At 45.4% G+C, this 21,074-nt stretch overlaps 1 protein-coding gene across 16 annotated transcripts in view; it reads right to left on the reverse strand.

Moving 5' to 3' along the window:
• herc1 (HECT and RLD domain containing E3 ubiquitin protein ligase family member 1) overlaps positions 1-21,074 on the reverse strand; it is a 72,299-nt gene that overhangs the window by 41,496 nt on the left and 9,729 nt on the right. For 9 of the 16 annotated variants that reach the window (XM_083914745.1, XM_083914743.1, XM_083914756.1 and 6 more), the window contains exons 5-23: positions 20,012-20,323; positions 19,283-19,379; positions 16,806-16,949; positions 16,555-16,682; positions 16,114-16,258; positions 15,589-15,760; positions 13,684-13,818; positions 13,408-13,573; positions 12,145-12,270; positions 10,647-10,868; positions 8,817-8,969; positions 6,283-6,415; positions 5,545-5,736; positions 5,192-5,416; positions 4,920-5,093; positions 4,714-4,828; positions 4,502-4,625; positions 2,877-3,048; positions 468-816 (exon numbers count right to left, since the gene is read on the reverse strand). In XM_083914745.1, coding sequence (XP_083770871.1) covers positions 468-816; positions 2,877-3,048; positions 4,502-4,625; positions 4,714-4,828; positions 4,920-5,093; positions 5,192-5,416; positions 5,545-5,736; positions 6,283-6,415; positions 8,817-8,969; positions 10,647-10,868; positions 12,145-12,270; positions 13,408-13,573; positions 13,684-13,818; positions 15,589-15,760; positions 16,114-16,258; positions 16,555-16,682; positions 16,806-16,949; positions 19,283-19,379; positions 20,012-20,323 — 3,284 coding nt within the window. The remainder of the gene's footprint in view (positions 1-467; positions 817-2,876; positions 3,049-4,501; positions 4,626-4,713; positions 4,829-4,919; positions 5,094-5,191; positions 5,417-5,544; positions 5,737-6,282; positions 6,416-8,816; positions 8,970-10,646; positions 10,869-12,144; positions 12,271-13,407; positions 13,574-13,683; positions 13,819-15,588; positions 15,761-16,113; positions 16,259-16,554; positions 16,683-16,805; positions 16,950-19,282; positions 19,380-20,011; positions 20,324-21,074) is intronic. The other 7 variants (XM_083914747.1, XM_083914746.1, XM_083914742.1 and 4 more) reach the window with 2 other exon arrangements.

Raw genomic sequence — 21,074 nt, forward strand, 5'->3', positions numbered from 1 at the left:
GTTTGGGAAAGGTGGGCTTTTGTAAAGCATGTTTGCACATGTCATGCACGAGCGTGCTAACGTGTACGAGCACGAGCGTGCGCACGTGTACGAGCATGAGGCCTACGGCAGTTCTGAGGTCATTTCCTGTGCGCCTGTTGGGACGTAGAAAAAAGAAGGAGGGACCATGCGCGGACATCTAAAACAATGGCGGCGAAAGGTTCACGTTGGTGTGATGTGGAGGTGGAGTGTTTACTGCAGATTTGGTCGATGAAAAGATTCAAAAACAGTCGACAAGACGCACAAAAACTCCGAGGTCTACGGAAAGATCTGGAAACAAAGCCACGCATCGCCATGACGTCATCAATGCGTGTGACGTGATATTTTTACAGAATGAAATCACCACTAAAGGGGAACCCACTATACTGATGGTACCTATAGCTTATTACCCCTCCCTCCTGGCTGTATGTGTGTGGCAGCGCTCTGACCTGGTCATGAAGCTCAGACCCTCCTGAGTTCCTGTGGCTGACTGGGTCTGGCCCTCCTCCTGGTTCTGCTTGGTGAGCTCTCCCAGGACAGGGCTCACGCCCAGCAGCAGCAGGGCGCAGCGGTGGATCACAGAGTTACAGGCTGCTGTGTACAGGTCCTGGCCCTCCGGTAGACCCGTACTGCCCCTCCTCCCCTCCTGAGACAGAATGGTGTCCTCCTCTCCTCCTGCTCCACCTCCTCCTCCGCTCCTGGAGACAGAGCCGGAGCCCAGTCCTGTGCTGCTGCTGGTCCGCTCTCTGTCCCGACTGCGAGCTACCTCCCGCGCTGAGAGGAAACATTGAAAGATTTCTGTGTGGTGCAAGATGCACATACACAAATAAAACACACACACACACAAGATGCTGGGTTAGAGGACAAGCAGCAGGTCATAACCAAAGCCCATGCAACGCAACGCAACGCATTAAAAAGCACCTAACTCATTTTAGGCCGATCAGATCTCTGTAAATGAGCTGACAAGTAAAAGCATCTACTGTATTTCCACCAGTGTCACTGTGAAGGCCCTCTCATTAATGCATGTGTCAGTAGCCGATCACACACTAATCATGACACACACTACACAAACTGTAGAACTGCTTCACATTTGTTTGGCTACAGTAGTTTCCTTCACGATTTCCTTTATTATCAGACACTTTGGAAGGGAAATCAAACCTGTCGGCTACTTTCTATTTAAAATATTCAGACTGAGCACGTCCACATAGAACCGGGGTTACACCCAGGTAACTACTACATGTCCCCAGCAGATGTAGACAATAAACAGGAAGACGTTGTGAACTCCTCCACTCCAGTTTAGACTGCTTTGGTCCTCCAGCCCAGTTTAAACTGGTTTGGTCCTCCAGCCCAGTTTAAACTGCTTTGGTCCTCCAGCCCAGTTTAAACTGCTTTGGTCCTCCAGCCCAGTTTAGACTGCTTTGGTCCTCCAGTCCAGTTTAAACTGCTTTGGTCCTCCAGTCCAGTTTAAACTGGTTTGGTCCTCCAGCCCAGTTTAAACTGCTTTGGTCCTCCAGTCCAGTTTAAACTTCTTTGGTCCTCCAGCCCAGTTTAACCTGGTTTGGTCCTCCAGCCCAGTTTAAACTGGTTTGGTCCTCCAGCCCAGTTTAACCTGGTTTGGTCCTCCAGCCCAGTTTAAACTGGTTTGGTCCAGCTTAGTAACGTTACGTTCACTAATTCACTTTTTTCACACAGACTTGAGCAGAAAACACTGGAACATGTTGGATCATATTCACGGTGTTGGACCCTTTCACTCACTTTTAGACGACTATTCCAACGACTCCCTGCTCATTTTGGACACACACTAAACGCTCCATCCTCAACGTTTAAGGAGCTTTTTGTCAAATCTAAGGCTGAATGTCAGTTCTCTCCTTTTTTTACAGCTGGTCTTCTCCGCGCTTCAGGTGAGCGGCACGACGCATCTCTCACACACAAAACGAGGACAACGAAGATATTATTGCTTCTACAATTCTTACAGTTCTGAAACTGTGACGTTATGAAAATCCATGAATCCTGCCGTCCCTACCCACGACTGCATAACATAAACTAACCAGTGTATGTAAGACGGATCCCTCGCTGCTATGCTTTGTCATATCAAAACAAAATTAAGATTATCACTGAATTCAAAACTGAACTGCCTGTGTATCATCAAATAAAACTCCAGGAGCAGGGGCCAAATGTGCGCACATCCAGACAAAACACTTCCCTGCAGGGAACAAAGAAGGTCTGCTACTTACACCGATATAAATAATTAAGTTAAAAGGGAGTCAGATCTTGTGGATCGAAACGTTTCCCTTTTAAATGAATACATTATTCATAGTGGAATAAATGCCTAAATACACTCCAGAATTAACCCAACACGCAAAAACATTCAACAGGATAAAGCGGCAAGCAAATACATTGAAAATAATCATCTAGTAAAATCACCAGTTTAACTATTGTCATAAAGTAGAGATGTGAATGATGAAGCAGGCAGGATAAAAACAAACTTAGAAATCTCTCATCTCATCTCATCTTCAGCCTCTTATCCGGGGTCGGGTCTCGGGGGCAGCAGCTTTAGCAGGGGACCCCAAACTTCCCTTTCCCGGGCCACATTAACCAGCTCTAACTGGGGGATCCTGAGGCGTTCCCAGGCCAGTGTGGAGATCTAATCTCTCCACCTGGTCCTGGGTCTTCCCCGAGGCCTCCTCCCAGCTGGACGTGCCTGGAACAACTCCCTAGGGAGGCGCCCAGGGTTCATCCTTACTAGATGATCCTGAACCACCTCAACTGGCTCCTTTCAATAATTCATACGCTTAATGTTCCCAATGATTAGCACACTAAAAGCACATGGACGTTCACCTCCAGGCAGGTGTACTCACTTCCAGCCGTCATGACTTCGTGCTCCCTGTCCTCCTCTTCGTCGTCTTGTTCCTGATGGCCCTCCTCCCTCTCGCGGTCGGCTCTTTCTTCCAGCTCCGCCTCCTCGTCGATGGTGCGCGTGAACGAGTGCTCCTGAGGGTCCATGTCCAAAGAGTCCTGATTGTCTGAAATCTGACCGAGGACCGAAAAACAACATCCATGAGTGCAAAGTTACTGTGTTTCTGCTGCTTTGTTTGTTGTTGTTTTTTAAATAAATACACGACGATGGACAAAATCTGTTTGTTTCATGAAACATCCACTTTCAGATGAAGCATATGATTCATTCAACCTTTATTTATATTACAGTGGAAATTGTTGATTTACAACGGTGCCAATTATACAGTTAAAAAAACGTCAGTTACACATTTGAATACATGAGCAACATATTTTTGACTGATATTGCAATTTATTCACAATATTGGAGGGAATGATCATTTTTGGATCATTATTCTCATTTCTATTTATAAATATATTAAAACGGTCTGTAGTCTGCAGAGTACAGGTTGTACTGTACACTGGGACACGTCCGCAGCACCAAAATAGTTCATTTAGACCATGGGTGTCAAAGTCAAGGCCCGCGAATGAATGATCTTGGCCCCCGGGATGATATTTGATGAGTATTAGAACCGGCCCGCACGCCACAGCCGCCTGCTGGTGTTTTTCACGCACCAAAACGACATTACCCACAATGCAACGGTAGCCAGCGAACTCACTGCAGCGCCGCAAGTGGGCCGCCTCGGCTTCATTATTCATCAGCATTCAGGGCAGATGTCAACGTTCAGCAATTGATGTACTTGACTTTGACATCCCTGCTTCAGAATATTAACTTTGCTGAACATTTTTCCTAAAACAAATATTGCACCTGTTGAGATTTGGATACGTCATTGGTCCGTATTGAGATTTTCAAAAAATTGCAAATAATTTTGAAATAGAAACGGATACAAACAATCAAATCAGCAAGAGCTGCAAGGATCAGTCAATTCATTGTTAACTGTTAAATTGGTCGCCACCTATTTTGATAATTGATGAATTATTTTGAGTCATTTTTTTAAGGAACAGGTCAAAATTCCAGCTTCTTAAATGTGAATATTTCCTGGTTTCTTTCCTCCTCTGTGACGGTAAACTTAATATATTTGAGTTGTGGACAAAACGAGGCATTTTAGGATGCTATCTTGAGCTTTTCATAATTTTATTACATTTTAAAAACCAAAATAAAAAAATCCATAATCGAGATAATAATCATCCAAATAATCTAAATTTAAAAAAATTAAATAATCTTCAGTTGCAGCTCCCAGGAGAGAGCCAGGCTAGCTGTTCCCTTGAGTTTTCAGTCTTTATGCTAAGCTAAGCTAGGCTAAGCTAAATGGCTACTGGCTCTAACTTCAGATTCAACGGACGGATATGAGAGTGGAGTCAGTTTTCTTATGTAAATCTCTGCGAGAAAGCAAAGAAGCATAATTTCCAAAACAACGTTTGGACATTTCATGGACCAAACAATGATGGACGGATTCATCGATAATGAAAATAACTGTTAGCTGCAGCGCTAAAATCAGTCGGTGTCATGACACACAACTTGTTTACTCACCCTCCTCTCACGTGAAGAGGATCTGGTCTGGATGAAGTCCAGGTTCTTGCAGGCCAGCAGGCGGTTGCGTACCTTGTAAACACTGCGATAAACCTCCGCGAGGGACTTGGATGGTTGGTACCTGCTGGGAAAATAAAAATGCACTTGAGACATGTTCACTCTCGGTTGGCACTACGGGAGAGTGGGTATCGTAAAAAATCATGTTACCGTACCTGCCCTCTCCACAGCCTTGGCCCAGCAGCCCTGTGTGCTTCAGTAAGGCTGCCAACACAAACCTGGACACGGTGTCCAACAGGGACTCGTTACTGAGAGACGCATTGTCCCAGTCTGCAAAAGAATACACAGCCCAGTCAGTACACTGAATAATGCTTCTAACGGAGACACAAGGATTCATCATATGCCTGGTCCAAAAGCAGACCTTTGCTCATGGCGTAGTCCTGCATGTTGATCCAGAGGCTGTTGGCAGGTTCTTTGGACGAACAAAGAGCCAAATCCACCAGGATACTCAAGTCAGGACGCAGAGTGCAGTCAAAAGGCTTCTGCTCCTCGTTACCGGACAGCGCTGCCTCCAGTAATGAGCTGATGCAGGCGTCTGAAGGACACAAGGAACCAAACATTCATCCTCTCGACAAGTCGCAACTCAAGTTATTGACGTTTTAAACTCAGCCGTCACGTGTGTCCGCTCCCTACCCAGCTGTGGGATGTCCATTTCCAAGCCGTTGCTGAAGAGTGGCGTTTTGAGCCAGTAGGCCGTATCCTGTTCCTCCAGCGAGGTAGGAGCTCCCTGCAGCATCCCCCCGAGGCAGCGGCCCACCAGCAGGGCGACCGTCCTCTCCAGATCCACGAGCCACACCCAGGAGAGGGCCGGCTGTGGCAGGGACATCCCCGAGGCTGGCTCAGCAAAGTCAGAGGTACCTGGAAATGCAGAGAAGGAAGTAAAGTACAGCATGAAGTGTATGTATGATTAAGATGTTGAATTAAGATTGTCAGCTGTACGGTTCATGATTGTGACGCATGTTAAGGTTTTCTTGTTTCAGGCTCACCGTGGAGAGGCCACTGCAGCTCCTGGTCCTCCAGAGGGGAGGCGGCAGGCAGCAGCCTGTTGAGGCGGTCCAGAGGAGGCAGCAGGTCCAGCAGGTGGCTCAGCAGAGGCCTCGCCACCGACACCGGCAGCAGCAGCAAGGAGTTGATTATCTGGCACAGCATGCTGCCCGCCGCTGACACGTAGATCACATCTGGAGACGAGAGAGACACGGTCGGTATTTTGAGCTTCAAAACAATGATGAGGACCAGAGGAAGAAACATCAAGTGAAAAATTAGGAAAGGTGTGGCAAGTGAATGAAATGATAATTTTATTTCCATAGTTTCTGTTTACCGTGACTAATTTATCCTGTTTATTATCAAAATATGTAAAATGTGGTTTTAGGGTGGACGGTGGCTGAGTGGTTAGAGTAGTCGCCCCAGGTAAAGAGGCTGAAGGACTTCGAGGCAGCAGCCGTGGGTTCGGCTCTGACCTACGGCCCTTTGCTGCATGTCTCCCCCTCTCTCCCTCTCACCCCATTTCCTGTCTGTCCTATCTAATAAAGGCTTAAAAAATCAAATATCTATCTACTATCTTTGAATTTGTAATATGAGGCAAAATATGAAAAAGAGAATAACATCCCAAGGCCTTTTAATAAAAACCAATATAGAAAAAGAAATAATGAAAGTCTTTTTCTGATGAAAGGGCAGAAGTGCACAAGCGGAGGAAAGGAATGTGGCGGTGAAGTGATCCTCTTCACCTTGGAGCTTCTCTCGTATGCTGCCGTTCCACGAGCTCTCTTTTATCAGAGCAGCTGAGCGGGTGAAGATATCGGTGGCGTGTGGCAGCAGGAGCTGCAGATGCTTGTGGAGTAAAGCCACACTGCTGGAGTTCTGCGGGGGGAAAAACGTGACAATTTTAATGATTTAAAACTCGCAGGAAAGCACCGGCTCAGAAATGGTGGTATCATTTATCAGCAGGCCCGGTGTTGACACATTAAATAACAGTTTTATTCTTCCTCTGTTAACGATGAAGTGTCTCCGGTTGATTACAGGCGACGGTTTCATCCATCACTGCTATCCGTACAATAAGGTCGTCCTGCCTCCTCTTTAAAAAAGCCTACACCTATCCAAGTAACACCTTAAGAAGAAGAACTTAGCAATATAGTGACAAAAAAATCATATGATGATAATATCGAATTGTCAGCCCACTTTCAGTTGGTCAAAAAGGGCCTCAGGGTGGAAGTCGGGTATGGCGTGCAGGACGGCTCTGACAGACGGCTGGAGTTGGAGCTGCCGTCTAACTGGCATTAGAACGTGTCCTCAAGTCATTTTCAGTCAAAATATCTGGTGTTTTTACCCAATTATTAACATAACACTCCAGTCTCATCAAAAAACTTGTGTGGTAACATTTGCTACTTTACGCTGACGATGCTGGTCGCCACTGTTGTCTCCTCTGCTGCCTAGACAGTGTCAGGCAGTCCCATAGTCGGCATATTTTACCCCGGGCATTGAACTGTTGACTGTGGGGATGAGGCCTTGTTATTTGCCCCGGGAATTCACGTCTGCCATCATTGTCGGTGTGTACGTTCCTGCTTCAGCTGATGCGGCGCTGGCCTGTGACGTCATCCACTCCGCTGTTGCCCAGATACAGACGCTGCATCTTAACATTCCCTCTCTCTACTGTTTTGTTTTTGTTGTTGTTTTGTTTGGTATATATTATTATTGTTATAGTATATTTAGCATATTTTGTTGTATATATTATTGTTTATTGTTTATAGCACACTGTGCACTGTATATATACACTGTGTATATGTTGGATTCTATGTATGTTATGTACAAAGTATTTTATTTGCTGACCCACTGCTGCTGTTACCAAACATCTTCCCAGTCTGGGATCATTAAAGTCATTCTATTCTATTCTATTTACACCATTTAAGAGGTTATTTTGCACCAACAAAACCAAATGAAAACCTCTCAGCATAACGTGAGTTGGCTAGCTGATTTCCACAAGGCGTGTCTCAGATTTCCACTTGCGGCTGGAGAAAAGAATAGACCACGCGTAAAGATTTCTACGATTTGTTCTGCTCGGCGACTGGTGTGAGCATTGACTGAGAAAAGGGTCTTTTTAACCCTCTGGTGAACCTGCTTTGAAGCACCATACCAAGCAGCGTATCCTCCCAACAATCGCCTTTCAAATAAATTTGTGTCGGAGCTACCGTCTAACTGGCATTAGAACGTGTCCTCAAGTCATTTTCAGTCAAAATACCTGGTGTTTTTACCCAAATATTAAAATAACACTCCAGTCTCATCAAAAAACTTGTGTGGTAACATTTGCTACTTTACGCTGACGACGTTGGTCGCCACTGTTGTCTCCTCTGCTGCCTAGACAGTGTCAGGCAGTCCCATAGTCGGCATATTTACACAATTTAAGAGGTTATTTTGCACCAACGAAACCAAATGAAAACCTCTCAGCATAACGTGAGTTGGCTAGCTGATTTCCACAAGGCGTGTCTCAGATTTCCACTTGCGGCTTGAGTAAAGAATAAACCACGCGTAAAGATTTCTACGCATTTTTTCTGGTGTGAACATTGACTGAGAAAGGCTTCTTTTTTCTGTTTCGCTTCTGGTAAACCTGCTTTGAAGCGCCATACCAAGCAGCATATCCTCCCAACAGTCGCCTTTCAAACTAATGTGTGCAAAGGTTTACGTAGGTGAGTGACGGCTGAAATACAGATCAAATTTTCCAACAACAATTTTTCCGACAACCTGGATATTTTGGGGATTTCTAGGATATTTGAATGGATTTGAATCCACTTTCAGATTTTTCCAGGACTGAAAAAAATAGCCTCTATATTTCCAGGCTCTCTAGTAAAAAAGTGGCAACCCTGAGATGTGGGTTATAAAACAATAGGTGAATAATACGCACAGCCATTTAAATCCACTACCTTTTTGAAAAGCAACTAGACGCTACTTTGCTTCATGCATCAGTTATAAAAGTGTATTTTCTGTCATTCTAATGTAATTTCATGCCTCGTGAAGAAAACCATGGGAGAAATTAGATGTGCAGTGAAAAGTAAATAGCTTTGTCAAATTGAACATCATGAGGGAATCTGAACCCTGATGTTGTGATCCAGCAGAGTACCAAGAAGGTCACATGATCCGAGTGGCACTGGACCAAGACGTTTAAACGACTGCATGAAGAATTTGGATTCCACATGATGAATCAGTTATGTATGGAAGAGAGCATGTGTGAACCTGCCGGACGTCAGCAAACACAGCAGAGTGTCCGTACCTCGGTGACAGAGTTAATGTGGCAGTATGCCAGCAGCTGCTTCTGCAGGGAGCACAGGAGCTGGTGGAGGTGAGCCGGTTGGCTGCTGTCAGATGAGGATGTGCCCTGCTGCAGCTTATCGCTGTTTTTCTCCAGTTCACCAAACGCCTGATCCTGCACAACAAAGCACACAAAGCAGATAGAAGTTACTATGAGTTCACATTTCATTGGTATTAGAGAGATCTTCAAGGATAATACGGGTCTATCCAGGATGCAAAAGGAACTAAATAGACCCTTTAACAGCAGACGTCATCGAAAGCCATTCATCTGGCTTTAAACACATCAAAACGCCAGGTTGTTGCGTGTTCGCTGCTCAGAATCCATATTTAAACATGGGACTCACGTTCTGCTGAATTTACACAGAATCCCAACCATTTCAGAGCGACTAGTAACTAAGTTTAACACATGACCTTGTAAACTGTAACGTAGACTTCCAGCCGATTAAGTCTGCGGTTGCACGTAGCAACTTATAAAGATAATAAATTCAGATGTATTTTACACTTTTAGGACATCTACCTGTTCGTTTGGGTGTTTTGAACGGCTGCCGTCACTACGAGCAATCTCAACACATTCGGCTGAGTCACCAGTTAATACGGTCACTTTTTCACCAGTGGCGTCCACGGCTGCAAGTTATTAAACGTGTTGACTATTGCTGTACTGAAGACATGATCGAGCGTCCATTTTCAAACTCAACAGGTTGGTATTTGACGATCTGTTCATGACGTGAACATTGTGTGACACGTTAGGTTTGTTTCTGCAGGATCCGCTTCGTTGCTGGTTAGCGTCCTTTTGTAGCTTGACGAGCTATTGCTTACGCTAGACTTCCGCTGCCAAACTGCGTGCACACGCTCTGTACATCATCATTGTTTACCGTTAAAGGGTCTATAAAAGGTTTAAAATCCGTTGTGTGTGGTTATGAAAATCACAAGAAGAAGCCCCGAATTTAGCAATTTATTTCAAATTAGCCACTTAAATACATCCTGCGTTGGTCCTACTGAAGATAGTTTGTCCCCTAAACTAAAGGTTTTCTTGAAGATTTAATTTGATTCGTCACGTTCCACTACAAATGTTGATCATGAAAAAAATACAGAGGGTCAATATTTTTTTAGTTTCCTCATGAGTTTAACAGAATCATTCCTTGGTTCCACCTTTGGCTTTATGTACCGTCAAATTATTTCTTATCCACATGTGGCTTTTGTACTATTTCATTTTTTCATTTTCACTTTTTCTTAATGAGAGCAAAAAAGGAAAATGCAGTGAGAGGCCATGGATCCAAAAGCAATGATTTAAATGCAGAAAGTCTTGCAGTCTAATCATCATTCATGGCTCGGGGCTGCATAATCACACACACTTGAAAACAGCATGTGTGTGTGCGTGTGTGTGTGTGTGTGTGTGTGTGTGTGTGTGTGTGTGTGTGTGTGTGTGTGTGTGTGTGTGTGTGTGTGTGTGTGTGTGTGTGTGTGTGTGTGTGTGTGTGTGTGTGTGTGTGTGTGGTACAATCAATAAAAGGCTGTCTTCAGAGAAGGAGGCACAGGAACAAGCCACTGCTGTGCCCGGAAAAACAGCAGCAGGTGATAATAACTAAGGATTATTTATGAGCCACGCTCTGCCTCCAGCCCTCGAACACTGAGAGGAGCGAGGGCGAGGCGGTGGAGTGGAACAGCGGTGCTTTATATGTTGACTTCACTGATGACTTCCTTCCTGAGTAATGGCTGCCTATAAACTCCCCGCAAATGATCCCTCTGTGGGATCAATAAGAGCAAACTCTCAGATAGAACTGAATCTACTCACGGTATAAAAGCCCAGGTTCCTGAGCAGCGTCTTCATGAGGATCTCAGCCAGGTGGGTGTCAGGGTGGCCCGCTGTGGCGCTGTACGTGGGGTCTGGGGTAGATGTGAAGGCCGGGCCGGAAGAAACAACCTCGGGGCCATCGGCAGGAGAGCTGTAACCCAGGAGCGAGGCCACGTGGGTGTGGTCCTGGAGACTGGTGAGGATGATGTCGAGCTGCATCCTCTGTGCAACAAACACACACACAGAACGGTCAACGAGACTGCTGACCTCGACAAACACGACCCTACCAAACAGTTTGACTTGATTATAAACTTGTTTTTACTGAGGTTCACGCTGAGGACAATAGCAGGTCAAGCTCCAGACGAGATGTTCAGGAGTCATTCAGTTTTCTGGGAAATAAGGCCAGTGTACGACCGCTCAGCCAGTTAGGTCAAAGAGAGAAGTTGTCCTCAGCAGCACACAATTACACATTTAGCCTGTGTTTCCTTTCTCATGTGATTTCATTTTAAATGGATTACATTCATTCAAAGCTTCTGCTCTCTGCTACTTTTACTGTGGAAGTGCACAATAATTATCATTTCAAAAAGTTCCTGGAACGGGGAATTCTCCAGACATTTTTATGCGGAGCAGGAATTCAAACAGAGTCCCGAACAGACTGACTTGTTGACATGAATACTAGAAAGATAGAGCACGCTCGACGCTGTGGCTGTAAAAGACCACAGACTCAAACACAAGCTTTTACTTCTTCCCACTGAACAAACAAAACAAATCGACCCATTAACCAATCAGCTAACCGAATCTTTCAGCCTACAGGCCACAACACATGAGGCATTGGTTCATCCATACAAACCTGAGGTGCATTAAAGAACATCAGTGACTTTTAACTTGGTGGGAGTGTTTTACGTTTAATGAGATTAACTGGACGTGTCGACGATACGCAAGTGGTCGGAGGAGTCACTCGGTTTTAAGGGGAGACGCTACAGGCAAAAAACATTTATCTATGCACTGGTCTGTTTTGCGACATGGTGGGGTGGTGGTAAGCACTGTCGCCTCACAGCGAGAGGCTTTCTGGTTCGAATCCCGGCTGGGGCCCTTCTGTGTGGAGTTTGCATGTTGTCCCCGTGTCTGCGTGGGTTTTCTCCGGGTTCTCCGGTTTCCTCCCACAGTCCAAAGACGTGCAGGTGTTGGGTTCATTGATGACTCTAAATCACCCGTAGGTGTGAATGGTTGTCTGTCTCTGTTCGTCTCTATGTGTCCTGTGATAGACTGGCGTCCTGTCCAGGGTGTACCCCGCCTCACGCCTGATGTCAGCTGGGATCGGCTATTTAAACATTTTTTGTCTTAATGTCAGTAATCAACTGGGGGAGTGTCATGGTGATAACTGATAGTTTAACATTTTACCCAATTCACCATAAGCATCTGTGTCTCCACTGAAAATCCTGCTAATCATTCTACGTGTGCATCCAGTGAATACACATCCTGAGGTGGCAGAGGGTACCTGTCCTTTGGAGAGACTCTCCCATCTGTCAGGGCCCTGAGGCAGCAAGGAGTGAAGGAGCTCCATCCTCTCTCTTAGTGGAGGCAGCAGCATGGTCGCCCCCACTGACAGAGTCTCAATCACCGCCTGATAAAACACAAACACACACACAATGTTTTTAAGAAGTTACTGTCTTAATATCATCTTTGCTAATCAACAAAAAAAGGACTAGATGTTCATTCAAGGCAACGTGAAGTTAAAAGCACATGAATAAGGATAGGAATCTTATAAGATGCTTTATTTGGGTCATTTGACACAAGAAATAAAACAAAAAGAGGAGTAGAAGTAGAAGAGTATCTGGTTAAAGTTCTGCTTTCAAGTAAGTGAGAAAGCAAGAACAAGGCTATAGTATAAAGCAGAACCACCGACCGTGGAGAAGTGGGCGAGAACTGTGAAGGAAATATTTGTAGTGGAATAAATTACACAGAAACTTCGGTTACAAGAGACACAATTCCAGGAAAAAATGGAGAAATGGACAGAACACAGCAAGAGGACACCACCATCACCACTGGACCATAAGGTCACTGCTGTGAGACTGATGGCTTTGAGAAGTGTGTGAACCCTGACGCTGTAATTGTGGTGTGGAAATTTCCATTAAAAAGAAGTTTTAAAAAAATAAATAAATACCGTATTTTCCGCACTATAGGCGCACCGCATTATAAGGAGCATAGAACAGACGCTACAGTGGAGGCTGGGGTTACGTTCTGCATCCATTAGATGGAGCTGCTCTAAACGGAACGTCAACACAACAGTCAGGGGAGGTCGTCTTGTTGCTTCCTCCACTTCGGCACCATTGATTGGTTCATGTTCAACTCTCTGGCTGCTGCTCTATTCCCGTGTTCTCCTGCGTGACTAATGGCCTTGAGTGTAAACTCTGCGTCGTAAGTGTGTCTCTTAACAGGAGTCATTTTGGGCTCTTTACACAAACACACACATGGAAATGAAACGGCACGCTTCACGCAGTCGTATATCTCAACATGCACCGCGCGTTACTTCTTCTACGGGGGAAAATAGAGTCGGCGGCTGCTCACCGTAGTTGGAGACCTGTTGTGGCTCAATATTGGTCCATATATAAGGAGCACCGGATTATAAGGCGCACTGTCGGCTTTTGAGACATTTGAGGGTTTTTAGGTGCAACTTATAGTGCGGAGAATACGGTATGCAAACTTCCACAAGAACAACAGCCAATGAGCGATGATTCAGTTACATCTACTTTGGCCTCACCTCCTGAATCTCATCTGGCACGGAGGAGTCCATCAGTCTGAAGAGCAGGTTCCTCAGGGGCCGGGCCTGACGACCTAAGATACTGGTGGCCACGCCCCCCGCCAGAGCCAGAGCCAGATGATTGGACAACAGTCGAAGGCACAGCTTGAGGAAGTTATGATGCTCCCTGCAAACACATAAAACATGAATTAATATATCTGTAATTCTGACACCAATCTACAATTGAAAATGAAAGAATACGTATCAGCGTGAAAAAAATGAAAGTAATGCACTGACCTGGATGAGGGGAAGGGGAGAGGAGGGACTTCACTGTTGATGCCGTCACAGTAGCGCTCAAGGAAGGAGCGCAAGTGGGAGAAGGTGCTTTCCTCGAGGTCGACGCAGTAGGGCCTGTGCCAAGCCACCACTTGCCTGGAGAGCAGGAGTGAGTAAATATTAACAAGTGCTCTCGTGCTTCACGGGTGCTCGAGTGGCAGAGTCAAGAGGGTGAAGGAATAAGCATCACTGAATGAAACTAGACACTCTGTTGACTATAAAAACAGTTTACAGCAAAACTCTGGAGGGACATGTTGTTTCTGTTCAATCTTGCATTGAAGCAAAATAACATGGAGATGAAGAATGACCCCTTCCCCTTATGTCTGCCATGCAAATACAGTTTACTTGTAAACTGAGTAAGTAAGGGCACCCTCCCACTGTGCCTCTGTACCGTGCCCCGTGCTTTAGGGTCCTTGTCCCCCCCTCCAGGCCCGTTTGTACTCACACTACCTGGGCCTCGGAGAATGCTTCTTGCTGCCTATACGTCATCACGCCGTAACACGTCACACGCATTGATGACGTCATGGCGATGCGTGGCTTTGTTTCCAGATCTTTCCGTAGACCTCGGAGTTTTTGTGCGTCTTGTCGACTGTTTTTGAATCTTTTCATCGACCAAATCTGCAGTAAACACTCCACCTCCGCATCACACCAACGTGAACCTTTCACCGCCATTGTTTGAAATGTCCGCGCATGGTCCCTCCTTCTTTTTTCTACGTCCCAACAGGCGCACAGGAAATGACCTCAGAACCGCCGTAGGCCTCGTGCTCGTACACGTGCGCACGCTCGTGCTCGTACATGTGCAAAAGTGCTTTACAAAAGCCCACCTCTCCCAAACGGGCCGTGGCTCACTCAAACTGGACAAACGAAATCGACTTTACCCGTGAAACATCCTTAGGCACAGTACGGATGGACAGTGTGAGTGCGCCCTGAGTTGGTCCTTCAAAATGCTGGATCCTACAATTCCCATAATGCAACTCAGTAGTCGTTCATTTGCACAGCCCTTTCACTCTAAATGTCCACTGTTGAATAATACTAAAATACTGATGTAATTATAATTGTTGTGATCAATCTTGTGGTCTGTTGCAGAAAGCTGTGAACGTTCTTCAGTCAGACTTCGACCTGGCTTGACGTGCGCTCCATCGTGAAGCGCTTTAGGCCAGGATGTACTAGACTAGACTAGGTCAGGCCTCGCTTCAGCCGTTACCCTGGATTCCTTAATTCTACCTTTGTGAAATACACAACTGCACTTCTTCGAGCCGCTGGTCGTATAATTGGACGAAAAACACATGAAGTGAAATCCACTGTTTACTTTAGGCCTGTTTCACCAGATAAACCTGAAAACTGGTGCTAACCCTGGGGGCTAAGTGCAGCTAAGTGTAGGGTGAAAAGCATAAAATGTTATTTAGTCTTTTTCAAAAGCTGTTCCTGGATAAACTAACCAAACAGCCCCTTTGCATATGAAATATGTACATTCAATTGCTCATATAGCCATCCTTTATACACACTAGTAAACAGAGAAACTTTCATCTAAATAAAAAAAATCTAACTTTGTGAGAACAATTGGATACAATACTTCAACATCAACTTTTCTCTGAACCAAAATAGCAGAGTGTCTGTGCTGCACGTCGGTAAACAGAAAGGATGTTAATCAGTTACTCTGTAACAAAAACGGCCGTACGCTCACATGCAGTCACTGACTTTTGACCTACATTGTGCAACCCCTATTAAACAAAGTAGACCAGGGGTTGTTGTAACATCCGCGCTCCCTGTCCCCTCCCCCCCTCTGTGAATCCTTCCAGTAAAACCCTGGTTATGCTCAGTGTTCCCTTCGCTACTGTCAGTGTATTGAGTCTGATTGCAGCTGACCTGTCTCTGGGCAGGGCGGTCCACGCCAGGCTGTGAGACGTGCCGGCTGAGATCTGCTGAATAGCGACTCCGTCCAGGCCGACGACCTTCTTGGGCTTCGTGATCGGCCCTGTGGAGTTCCCCTGGCCACACTGGCCCATGGAGTTGTTTCCCCATGCATACACTTCGTTGTCTGGACGACAGTTGAGAAGAAAAGTAAAAGGATATTAGATATTACACTTAATAATAATAATGAGGACAAATTTATACTTCACTGATCTTATTGGGCAAGTTAAGTATTAGCTTAAACAAATACGGCCGGCGTATTTGCTATTACATCATGCAACTTTCAACTGTTCTGTCACATGTTTGACAAACACAAAATCTTGTTGTGTCAGCAAAATAACTCAATCAAACTGTGACTGAGAGGCCGGGGGTTTAGCAAGTACTGTCCTGTAACACTGAGTGGCGTTTCCGTCAATGCAGCACCAGCTGATTAAAGTTAACCATCTAAGACAGGGCATGAAAGAAGGAAGGGACGGCTACCGTGCGACAAGGCCAGACAGTGACTGTCCCCTATGGAGATGTCCACCACCCTGGTTGTAGCCAGCTCCTCGATCAGCTTGGGTCTGAGCGCTGTGGCCTCAGAAGAACCGCAGCCCAGACAAGCACCGCAGCCCCAAGCGTAAACCTACGAACAAGGGACATAAATCCAACATTATCAGATGATTTCTGCGATTCACGCCGCAAAGCATTTTATTTATTTGTTTTTTCCAGGACAAATTTTTAAGAGCTTTGTTACCTAAATAAATCCTGACCCTAAAACACGTCACTGTCAACGTCCAACCAGCTGTCGGCAGGAATGCATAAACACCCGTATGAAATTCCCTTTCTGGGTCAAATGTTCAACACCTTCAAGCCTTCGCTCTCTCAGCAAACCACAGCTGTTCTTTTGTCCTGGTTAACAACGCAGGGGTGATGTCGTACCTGTCCGGTCGAGGTTAAGGCGAGAGACGACTGGCTCCCTGCACACACTTTCCTGATGAACATTCCTTGCAGGGCCTCCACTACTTTGGGCTTGTAGACTCGGTTAGTATCACCATGACCTAGTTTTCCTGCAGGGCAACACATGGTTCTTTAGACCGTAGTTTGACATGATGACACACTGAAAACTAACTAAGTATATGTGCACACACTGTGACGTTTAATAACAGCATGAAGAGGAAGGGTTGACTCACCGTTGTCCCCTCCTCCAAAGGACCACACAGTGCGTCCATCCTTTGACAGTGCGATCGTATGGGAGCTACCACATGACACCTCTCCCACATTGCTGATGTCTTTAACCAGGGTAGGAATGTTCCGGCTGTTGCTGTCACCGTGACCTGCAATCGCAACCATTGAAGAACATCAGGCTGTGTACACATGCAGCACACACATACAGTATACAGACTTGGAGTTTTTCTTTGAGTCGAGCGTTGAAACAGCAACACAAACTATGGGAAGATCAGGATGTTTTGGCTTCACTTTAAGGATCTGTCTTTGTGAAATTAACGTTGAGTCGACGCACGTTGCACTTGAAGATACGGGGCGTTGTATATTGTGTAGACTGGAAATCCCTCTGAAGGTAATTTGTAATTTTCGGCTATAATCATGAAACTGACTTAACTTGTCAATATGTCTAGATAATTATCCAAACAGCCTTCTTGAAGAGGTGTAACATGTCTGACAAACCTGGTGGAAATGCCTAACACAAGCAGTATTCACAGAACAATCTGTGCCACTATGCAAGAGCTCCAGTACCCAGCAAAGAAACACATACAGCCCAAGGCACTGTACGTTAAAGACCGTTTATGCTGCTTGATGAGTGCTGCATTCTGGGTAAAAGGTAAGGTTAGATTAGGTAGAATGAGCTGAGCTAAGGTAAGGTAAGGTACGTAAGGTAAGGTGAGGTAAGGTGAGGTAGGGCGTATTGATTGAAGCTGAGACACGACTTTGAGCACGTGCTGTGCCCCGTGTTGAGTTTACCCTCATTGAGGTGAGGCGAGGCGAGGTGAGGTATGTTAATCTATGACACCTGAGACTGCAGATCCCCCGGGGACATTTATGTCAGCAGTGATACACCTTAAACATACATTCCTTTCTCCACAGCATCACGCAAATGTGTCAATTAGCGGAACGAGACAAAAAGAAGACAGTAAGGTGAGTCCCTCTTCCCTCCAGATGCAGACTGGGACCGTGTCAAAGTAAAGTGTTCATCCCTTTGTACGTGTGCCAGTTTATTTCCCGTTGCAATGGATGTAAATGACAGTGGCTCACTGGTCTATAGTAAATCAATCTGTTCATTTTAATTTTGGCGTATTCAAAACACAATACGTGCGACTTTGCAAGAGCTCCACTGCTGTTAGACCCAGCATCACAAAGGAACACGTACAGCCCGAGGCACAAAGGAGGAGAAGACTGTATGTTCCAAAATGTTCATGTTGCTTTATCAGTGCTGCATTCTGGGTAGAAGTTAAGGTGAGGTGAGGTAAGGCAACAGCATCACCTGCGTCAATTAGAAGGCTGTCAAAGTAATATGCTGGGGAGAATTTATCGCTGCGTATAGAGTCTCGCATTGCCACGCCCTGCTCCGGCGCTGCAGTACAGTCTGTCTGCACCACACATATATTCTGGGATAATGGAAAAAACCATCTGGCTGCATTTCTTTAAATCAATCCCAGTGCTCTCAGGCAGCGCTTAACTACAGTGAAAACAGTCTGGGGAGGGAAGTGGAAACGCCACAAACATATAAAAAGACGTATGTCAGCCACGCATTCGATGTCAGATCAAATATCAATCAGCCCACGACACAGAATCAGACGATGCATCTCAATTCGAAGGGTCGACTCTACTGAGACAGAAGTTCATATACAGGACCCCAGCGCTTCCGTTGACCAGACTACTGCATCTATACTAAATTCATCTGTTTGTCTCTGTATTACCTATGGATCACTACACACACACTTGGTTTTCAAAGTAGTGGTCACACAGTGAGACAAAGAAATCATGTTGTCACTTTATATCATCACTGCATCACTTTATTTAGTGGTGCTGTAACTTACTGCTGCTACACCTCACTGTGCTTTACTGTAACTTAGTTCAGTCAGAAGTGCTGCTACACTTTAACACCGTTATCGCTCCTTCTCACTTATTTAGTTTGTACTTATTTTATTTAATCCGCTGCTAAACTGCACGCTGCGTATTGTTGTTTATTGTATAAACCTGTGTTTAACCACAATGTCTGTTGCACTCTGTCACACTTAGTTATTTTTTTATTTATTGTATGTTAGCTTTATTTTGATTTGATTATGTTTTTATGGGTATTGTCACTCTGATCCTTTCCCATCTTTGTGTTGAAGCTGTTGCACAATCATTTCCCTCGGGGTAAATAAATAAAGCTTCTTGAATCTTGAACCTTGAATTGAATGTTTGGAAGTTTTATTGAAATCAAATCGTGAGGTATCTAGAGATTCCCGCGCCTCCACCCTCGTCCAAACATTGAATATTCCCGGGTAAGTCTCACTGAAGCTTGGAAGCCCCAAAACCTTTATTCAGGGCAGCCCGGCTCACAACAGATTCCGTAAAGGACACACCGGGAACTATGTGTGCAGGTACACGTACAGATGTATATGAAGAGATCCTTCTCATCTTTGGATAAACTGGTTCAGCGACTTACCTAATCTTCCAAAATCTCCTTCGCCCCACGTGTACAGCTCCCCATCCTCACTGACTGCAGCACTGTGTCTGTAGCCAGCAGACACACACACCACCACCTGTCACAGAACAAAAGCCGTTCACATTATCACACTTTATTATACCGGGGAGGACACAAGCACAAAGGCGTCCATTGAATTTTCTGCTTTCAAAATAGGAGGAGAGTAGCTTTTAAAAAAGTGGAAAAAGACAAAATGCACCATCTGGATTCAGAGTGAACTTGAAGTGGGATATATCTACTGTAGACTGCCTCTACACACAGCTGCTTTAAACGCATTACTGGATTTAAAACACAAAAGAGCTGGAAGATTATTAAAATGCCATGTGTGAAGCCTGTGTATGTTCTCATGTGTCCAGGTTGTCGTTCTCCCCAAAGCAATTTCAGTCAAAAGCCACTTGACTTGGTTCTTTGTCAGGAAGACGTTTCACCTCTCATCCAAGAGGGTTCCAGTGACATCATCGGCCTTGTGAGAGGTTAAATACCTGGATCTCCACACCAGATAGTTGGACCAGTCCCAGCCTGGTCCTGGTCCTGGTCCAGCCCCAGCCTGGTCAGATGTGTACATGAACTGATGAAGCCTCTTGGATGAGAGGTGAAACGTCTTCCTGACAAATAACCAAGTCCAGTTGCTTTTGACCGAAATCGCTTTGAGGACAACCATGTGTGAAGGTGTGTTGGGTGAAGCCCTACCTTCCCCTGAAGAGGCCCCTGGATAAGTTTCGGGTATTTCTGTGTTGAGCTGTTCCCGTGACCCAGTTTGCCGTAATCCCCGTCACCCCAGCTGAACACCTCGCCCTCCGTCGTGAAGGCGAGCGTGTGGCCGTCCGAGCCCTTGGACGACGACACCTTCTTGATGGCACGGTGGGGTTCAAAGGTGAGCTTCTTGAGCGTCGATTGGTTGTTGGAGTCCCCGAGGCCCAAGCGGCCGTAGCTGCCCTTCCCGCAGGCCCGGACGGAGCCGTCAGACGAGATCACGAACGTGCAGTACTGGCCTGCCTCAATCTGCGGGGAAATGAGGGGAAAGTGGTGCGTCTGCGTGTTAGAGCTGTAACACTTCAAAGCATCAGTCACAAAGTATTTGGTTTGTTTTGCGTTTGTATTCATTCAGTTTAAAGACGTTTTTTCTGCACAGATGCAGATGAAGGCGAGGTTAAACTGATATTTCTGGTGTTATACTTTTTGTAGAATGAGACTCCAGAGGCTGAGGAGGATTGTTTCTGACTCCTGATCCAAACATTTCCTATAACTCCAGAGCTGCACGACACAAAGGGTCCAGAGCTGCACAACACAAAGGGTGTGAACAAATACTATAGAGACACTTTAATATCTGATGTGTCTCTGTAGAGTATTTTTTCTCAGGGTTTCACTGCCCTGAGGCAACACAAACATTTCTCAGTGGTGGTTTGATGAACACCTGTGTGTGCAGTAGAAGGTTAAGACTTTAAAATGAGTAGAGATAGAATTTTCTGCTGCTTCAGACGCAGTCATCCGCCTGTTTGGCACATAAGAAGTGTGTGTTTAATTATGTGCAAATGTCTTAGAAAAGGGTTCATTTCATTCTCTCTGGATCAGACTGGAAATGTTCATTCGTCAGGCTAAAGCAGCAGTTTGTGACGGTCACAGCGAACTCCTGCACTGCACTGTTCAGACTTTTAGAGTATTTGTGTCGACAAAACTGACAAATATTCAATAAAGAAAGTGGATTCAATAAAAGAAGACTAACTCACTCATCATTGAAGGTTTCAGTGAGTTT

The sequence above is a fragment of the Echiichthys vipera genome (genome assembly GCF_963691815.1).
Source record: "Echiichthys vipera genome assembly, chromosome: 1".
Lineage (NCBI taxonomy): Eukaryota > Metazoa > Chordata > Actinopteri > Perciformes > Trachinidae > Echiichthys > Echiichthys vipera.